General features: G+C 32.1%; 1 protein-coding gene across 1 annotated transcript; it reads left to right on the forward strand.

The window, feature by feature from the left end:
• Window positions 1–2,536: 2,536 nt before the first annotated feature.
• LOC102591194 (abscisic acid receptor PYL9-like) lies at window positions 2,537–7,039 on the forward strand. The gene is made up of 3 exons (XM_006343807.2): window positions 2,537–2,829; window positions 4,809–5,024; window positions 6,405–7,039. The coding sequence occupies exons 1-3, from the start codon at window positions 2,695–2,697 to the stop codon at window positions 6,621–6,623; spliced, it is 570 nt and encodes a 189-aa protein (XP_006343869.1). The 5' UTR covers window positions 2,537–2,694; the 3' UTR covers window positions 6,624–7,039.
• Window positions 7,040–7,778: the final 739 nt, after the last annotated feature.

Below are 7,778 nucleotides of genomic sequence, written 5' to 3' on the forward strand. Positions count from 1 at the left end.
TTTTTTTATATTTAAAAATTGCGTAAAAATACTATAAATCATGATAATTGACAACATAAAATATTTCAAAAATGTTGTATGTGGGTAGTCTTATTATGCCTTAAATAGCGTCAAAGAAAGTACAGGTTTGTGATAAAAAAACTTATTCCTTTATCCACGCAAACAATCGCTTCAAAAACTCGGTTATTAACCCCAAAATATACCATTTATATTATTGGGCCCGTGCATAACACGGGCAACATTATCTAGTATATAATATATGTATAAGTTATAACTATGTATATAATTAATATATATCGGTTAAGAAAAAGTAAACAGTACATTAATCTACCAGCTATTTTTACAAAGATGCCAAATTACAATACTCGACATAATTTAAATAAAATTTGAAGTTTAATAAGTGTGTACTGTGTAGTTTATTAGTAATATTTACTCGATGTATTCACAATATTCAACTTTTCTTTTAATTTCGACAAAAATATTTCCAATTGACTTCTTGGAAAGTCGTTTATTTTCACCACACTCACGATCCAGCTGACCTACCAACGATAGTCCCCTAAAATAGTCTAGTAATTGATGAAATTACATTTGTTTAGAACTCTACCACCACACTCATGATCCGACTGACCTACCAACAATAGTCCCCTAAAATAGTCTAGTAATTGAAGAAATTACATTTGTTTAGAACTCTACGTATATATTGTTGTAAACTTGTAACAATAAAGTGAAGAAGAAGGGGGTGTTTTAGATATTTGACTAATTTCACTTAATATAGAATTTAATGGAAAAAAATATAAAAATACCCTTAAATTTATTTGAAATTTTCAATTACACGCTTGTTCGAGAACACCCCTAAAATTATTTTGAATTAAAATATATAAAAGTCATATTCAAGTATGTGTTAAAGTATTATAGTGATAAACATGCTATGTTATGTGCATATTTAATTATTTTTTATACTTTTTTGTATTCTTTACCTTTTTCTTATCTATATTTCTTTTTCTTCCTTTTTTTTTTCAATTATTTTCTTCCACATATGTTACTTTCACTTAATAAAACAAGATGTCATGCTTCACCCTCCTTATCTATCTGTCTCTTTTTAGTTTTTCCTGTGTGAATAATGATAGAGACAGATTTTCTTGATAAGACTTGTCAGAATTTTTCATTAAGAGAATTGAATATGAAAAAATAAACGTATAAAAAGGTCAAAAAGAATTTAACATCTATTGTATATATATATAGAGAAGAATATAAATAATGTTATTTTTCATCGAAAGAAAAACCGCTCACCTCCTACCTAGCTTTTTTCAATAATGTCAATTTAATTTCCCCTATGGATGATCATTTAGTGGTTGTTTGGTGATTTTAATGATGGATTAGCAGTGGATTAATAATTGTGGATGATGGCTAATTATTAAACAAGTAGTGATTCTTTTGTGTGTGTTTTCACCCAAAAAGGAGTGTAGTATGCTTTCTATAAGTGCAAATTGTTATTTGTAAAAAAATTATAGCATTAAAGTGGTAAATATTCATTTATCCTTAATCGTAAAGGTTTTGAGTTTGAGTTGAATATGGAAACAATCATCTCTCATAGGGAATACTTTATCCCTAAAAATAATTTTTTTCAATGTAAATTCAAATTATTTAAATTCATCAAACATCGAGGAACAAAACAAATCATTGTACCAATAAGTGTAGGCTATCGATTTATTCGATTGGAACGAAGAAAATGATTGACTAGAATCCAAATTTTAATAGGATAAAGTGTTTGATAATGCATCTATTTTATTTTATGAGACATATTTTTATAACTAAAATAATTTAATTTTGAACTCCTTATTTTATTTTATTTTGACATAATTTTATAATGGAATCATACAAATATCATAAATGTTTGAAATTATAAATTGCAAGAACTTTTGTTTTACACTGAAATTATATGGTAGATAATCCTTGCGATAATCCCAGTAATCACAATAATTTGATTTTGAACCAAACTATACAATATTTTTGCCTTTTTTTTAAAGTTCGTTTTAGAAAATAATATTTCTTTTGATGATTTTTTTAATTCTATTTTTTCAAATGATATATTTAAAATCATAAGATTAAATGACATATTGATATATTTTATATATCTTTGATTAATGATCATAAAATTAAAAAATTATTTTTACATTTTCAAACTTCACGTCTATTCAAATCAAACAAACAAACTGGAATGAATAGTAGTCAAGATACTTTCAAGCCTACAACGACAAGGGCACAATATTATTAAAAAAGATTTTAACCAATTGCTTATCTTACAACGTCAAATATATTATTCTAATAACATTATCAATTTCTACTTTTGTAAAAAGTAGTTTTTCTCCATTTTAGATTAAAATATTAATTAAATTTAGAAAACTAATACATATCCCCACCACCAAAAGGCCCACTTGCACAAATTATCTTAATTCTTTAATCAAAGAAAAAATAATAATAACAATAATGGAGGTTATAGATGTGGATGAGAAAATAAAATAAAAAATAAAAAAATCCATCAAATTTAAACCACTCAAAAAATAATTTGAGGTTCTAATGGCGGTGTCTTTTGGCCTTTTCTAATTTATTTTTTTTCCCATTTTCCACTTTTTCTTTTCCAGATTTATTCGCCGTGGACGAGGTTGTCGGTGCCGTTGTTTTTTCTCCGGCGATATGGTCAGCATCATGAACGTTGATAGAAAAATTAGTAGTGAAGATGAGTATATTAGGAGACATCATAGACATGATGTTAGAGATAATCAGTGTAGTTCATCACTTGTAAAGCATATTAAAGCTCCTGTTCATCTTGTAAGCAACCACAATTTAGATTCTTGAAAAAAAGATTGAATTTTTATGTTTGTTTTCATTTGTTAAGCATATCAGAGCCCTTGTTGAGGTTGTAGGTAGCCTTATTCAGTGTGTTGAAAAAAAACATTGGATTTTTATGTTTATGTTAGGATAATTGATGCAATTTCTCACTTGTTAAGCATATTTTAAGCATATTGGAGCTCTTGGTGATGTTGTAAGTTGCCCCAAGTTAGATTCTTGAAAAAAAAAGACTGAATTTTTATGTTTATTTTCATTTGTTAAGCATATCAGAGCCCTTGTTGAGGTTGTAGGTAACCCCTATTCAGTGTATTGGAAAAAAAAAGATTGGATTTTTATGTTTATGTTAGGATAATTGATGCAATTTCTCACTTGTTAAGCATATTTTAAGCATATTGGAGCTCTTGGTGATGTTGTAAGTTGCCGCAAGTCAGTTTGTTGAAAGAAAGATTGGATTTCTATGTTTATTTTAGGATAATTGATGCAATTTCTGATTTGTTAAGCATATTAGAGCTCTTGGTGATGTTGTAAGTTGCCCCAAGTTAGATTCTTGAAAAAAAGATTGGACTTTTATGTTTATATTAGGATAATTAGTACAATTTCTCACGTGTTAAGCATATTGGAGCTCTTGGTGATGTTGTAAGTTGCCCCAAGTTAGATTCTTGAAAAAAAAAGACTGAATTTTTATTGTTTATTTTTAGGTATAATTAGATGCAATTTCTCATTTGTTAAGCATATCAGAGCCCTTGTTGAGGTTGTAGGTAACCCCTATTCAGTGTATTGGAAAAAAAAAGATTGGATTTTTATGTTTATTTTAGGATAATTGATGCAATTTCTCATTTGTTAAGCATATTAGAGCTCTTGGTGATGTTGTAAGTAGCCCCAAGTTTGATTCTTGAAAAAAAGATTGGACTTTTATGTTTATATTAGGATAATTAGTACAATTTCTCACTTGTTAAGCATATTGGAGCTCTTGGTGATGTTGTAAGTTGCCGCAAGTCAGTTTGTTGAAAGAAAGATTGGATTTCTATGTTTATTTTAGGATAAGTAATGCAATTTCTCATTTGTAAAGCGTATCAGAGATCTTGTTGATGTTGTAAGTAGCCCCAATTCAGTTTGTTGAAAAAAAGTTTGGTTTTTAATGGTTTTTTTTAAGCTTTTCTTGATCAGATCTGTATGTGATTGCCTTTTATTGAGAATAACTATGATGGTTTTTTGTTTGTTTGTTTTGGTTTGTGTAATTGAGTATTAGAATGAAGGAGCAGAAGGAATCTGAATGATTTATAGTGATGACCCCATCTTGTTAAGTTGATTTAGAGTTGTAGTAGTTGAAATTTGAAGCTTCTTTTTCCAACTCGGGGTTGCTTACAATTGTATTTTCAGTTAGGATTTAGCTTTACATTGATGGGATTAATATATTGAAACAAGAGGGGTAAGCGGATGGTAAGCACCCTCCACCTCCGACTTTGATGTCGTGGGTTCGAGTCACCAAGGAAACAAAAATGGTGAGAGTTCCTAGGGAGGGGTGAAAAAAACAATCTTTAGTGTTTTTCGATAACATAGATTATGGATTTTAGTTTTCACAATAGTTGTGGATTTGAGAGAAGAGGGGTTGGTTACTGAAAAAAGAGCTCCATCTTTATCTGTTGAGGAAGCTAGTTTCAGAGACAAATTAGATGCCTTTGAACTTTTCTTTGGACAATGTATTTTAAGCTGTTTATGAGGTAGAAAAAAAGCAGCGAGTTTGAAAGAATTCAAGACGTTTGATTATTTTATTACTTAATTTCATTGATGTTCTTACAATTGTTCAGGCTTGTCAATTGATCATTGGAAAAGATTGAAGAATAGTAGACTGTTTTGGATTTCTATGGTTTACATGTATTCTATTTAAAGACGGAAAGTGGATGTACTATGTATGTTTTTTTCACTGGGTACTTACTGGTTTTTGGTATATTTGATAGGTTTGGTCATTAGTGAGGAGGTTTGATCAACCACAAAGGTACAAACCATTTGTTAGCAGGTGCATCGTGCAAGGGGACCTTGAAATCGGAAGTGTTAGGGAGGTGAATGTTAAGTCCGGACTCCCAGCTACCACAAGCAAGGAGAGGTTAGAGCTTCTAGATGATGACAAGCACATTTTTGGTGTAAAGATCGTAGGTGGAGATCACAGGCTTAGGGTATGAATCTTTTATCTCATCATTTGATATGCATGGCATAGGCGTGTTAGATGCTTATTTATATGAGTGGGAAGCATTTCCAATAAACAAAAGTATATGTGTTGGCAACTTTGTCAAGATGACATGTTAGAGCTTCTAATTAAAGTTTCGTTTTCATTAAAGAAGGAATACAAAATCAGATGCATCTTCAATAGTGAAAATCATGTTACTCCGGCCATCTTGTATCTGCATGTTACTGCAAAAGTTGAACTATTTGTTCGTACTTGCTTTTCCTGGTTTTCAGAGGTGAGTGGTTACTGGTTCGTGGTTCGTTCTTCATATTTCTGTGAAGAGATTTTAATGTTCTTAAATTTTTGCTATTTATAGATAATCAGCCCAAGTACTTTCTTAAGCTTGAGAATTTTTTGAACTTGTCTCTATTAAAAGGTTCAAAACCACCCCTGACAGTAAATCTTTTTCCGTGTCTTAAAATATAATAACCATGATCATTTCTTGTACTTGAACAAAAGCTGTGACAATACATGTGTTCAACATGTTATATGCCAAGGTTCAATGCAGAAAAGCTGAGAACTTTGTGGCTGATTTTTGGTGGTCCTCTTAACTAACAGGGAGTGCGTTCTCAGGCCTTTTGTGTTCAAATATCATGTAGACACTGCTTGTTACCATTTTCTAGTTGAGAGGAGTAGGTACTCTATGGTAGTATATTGTAGTCTGTTTTAACAAACTGTGAGTTCTGTGGAAGTACCTAGTATGTTGAAATGTTCTATGACTCTTCTTTTATTATGAAGACGAGTATTGCTGGTAGGTAACGTTCCGTCTGTATTTAGCAGAGTTGTTTTCTACTTTTTTTGCTTTGGATTGAAGAAGTGTAGATGCAACGATGGATCTATACTTTTAGGAATGGGTTCAGTTGAACCCACATGTTTTTATCTAGACCGTAGATATATATGTGAAAATCCTTGGAAATTAGTATAAATATCATTCTTCCTACGAACCTTTAACCCATTAGAACTAATTTTGAATCTGCATTTGAATGTTACCTTGTGCGCATCCGAAGGGTAGCGGTTGCGAGTTCCCTTGTCATCAAAAGAATGTTTCCATAACTTTTCCCTCGTAAAATCTACCGGGTGAAGCGTGAAGTATCAGCAAGTGACCTATATAGTCGGTTTATTTGCTCTATTTATTCATGAAGTTTTTCTTATGATCTTTTCATTTATTTTCCCTCTTTTTTGTGTGTATTTGGGTTTGGGGGTTGGGGGTGTTCTGTTGGTTGTTCACTTTGGATTCTTAGGTTCGTCACCACATGTTCTGCTATCATCCCGGGAAGTAAAAACAAGAGATAATGGTGACTGTCTAAATGTTTCTTCACATAACTTGCAGAACTACTCATCAATTATCACTGTTCACCCGGAGGTCATTGACGGAAGGCCTGGAACAATGGTAGTCGAGTCATTCGTGGTGGATGTACCAGATGGGAATACCAAGGATGAAACTTGTTACTTTGTTGAGGCCCTCATTCGGTGTAACCTCAAATCACTAGCTGATGTATCAGAGCGCTTAGCCGTGCAGGGCCATATGGAGCCTATCGACAGAATGTAGGTTTACAGCTTTCATCATTTTGCTCAAGCGTGCAAGGATTTGATTCGAAGGCGAGTAAGAGTGACTGGTACTTATGCCGGTCCTTCTCGATCTCAGAAGTATATATATCTATATCTATATATATATATATATATATATATATGTTCATGCTTCCTCTTCATCGTCTGTAAGGTCATCGTGGTTTGTAAAATTCTATCAGTCTATTTCATAATGTGAAGAACCAGCCATGCTGTTTGTGGCTGTGTGTGAATTGAGCTTGGTTTGTAAATATATATGCTCATTAAGGTGCTGTTTCTTGTTATAGGATCATTGTTGTGTGTGTATAAGCTTGTGTATCTTTTGATTTTGGTGTGTTAATATGTACTAGAAACAGTATTTGGTATATTAAAAATAGAGTGCTTGCTTTTTGTTCTGTATTCCACTTTTCCCTTGAGATTTATTGTACTGACTCGAAGGTCTTTAGGACAACACAGGGTAAGGTTTGTATACATTCTATCCTATTCAGACTCTACTTGTGAGATGTCATTGGATATGTTGTTGTTGTTACGGCCACAAGGTGTGATATAGTGATTCAATGAAGATGGCGCAAGTCGCAAGAGAGATCAACACTCAAATCTCTGAAGAGACAGAAAAAGATTGTATGTGCCAATGCAAGACAACAAGTTTATGGTAAAATAGTTGGAACATGTGTTGATACATATGTTTGAAGTGATATGTATAATTGATATATGTGTTGATGTGATACAACATGTCTATGGTGATTATGTCGTTACATGTGCTAATGCGGAGTATTATGTATCTGGTGAAATAGTTGATGTGAGCGTATGATATATGTGTTGATGTGGAACACCATGTCTATGGTGAACATGTTGGTACACGTGCTAATGCAAAGTAATATGCATTTGAAGAAATAATTGATGTGAGCGCAAGCTGATCTGGACAATAGATACATATTGCTATTCAAAAGTTCCAAAGGCTCTAAGGGAACAAAAGAAAAGGCTAAAATGATAAAGAGATGGCAACAACTAACTTCCTATTCATCTTTGCAAAAAGATACAAAAAAAATCCATTCTCTTTGTTTTGTTGTGATTAGCCAAGAACTTTTGAAGTGGAGAATCATAGTGATTTAGTGTGTTGGGGGGGGGGGGGGGCTTA

The sequence above is a fragment of the Solanum tuberosum genome, unplaced genomic scaffold, assembly GCF_000226075.1.
Source record: "Solanum tuberosum cultivar DM 1-3 516 R44 unplaced genomic scaffold, SolTub_3.0 scf00048, whole genome shotgun sequence".
In the NCBI taxonomy this organism is placed as follows: domain Eukaryota; kingdom Viridiplantae; phylum Streptophyta; class Magnoliopsida; order Solanales; family Solanaceae; genus Solanum; species Solanum tuberosum.

What these genes read in the sequence shown, in the direction of transcription:
- LOC102591194 (XM_006343807.2), top strand. Translation starts at nt 2,695, where the DNA reads ATGGTCAGCATCATGAACGTTGATAGAAAAATTAGTAGTGAAGATGAG. An exon ending in TTAAAGCTCCTGTTCATCTT is followed by an intron (nt 2,830 to 4,808) that starts GTAAGCAACCAC and finishes TATATTTGATAG; the next exon opens with GTTTGGTCATTAGTGAGGAG. An exon ending in GTGGAGATCACAGGCTTAGG is followed by an intron (nt 5,025 to 6,404) that starts GTATGAATCTTT and finishes CATAACTTGCAG; the next exon opens with AACTACTCATCAATTATCAC.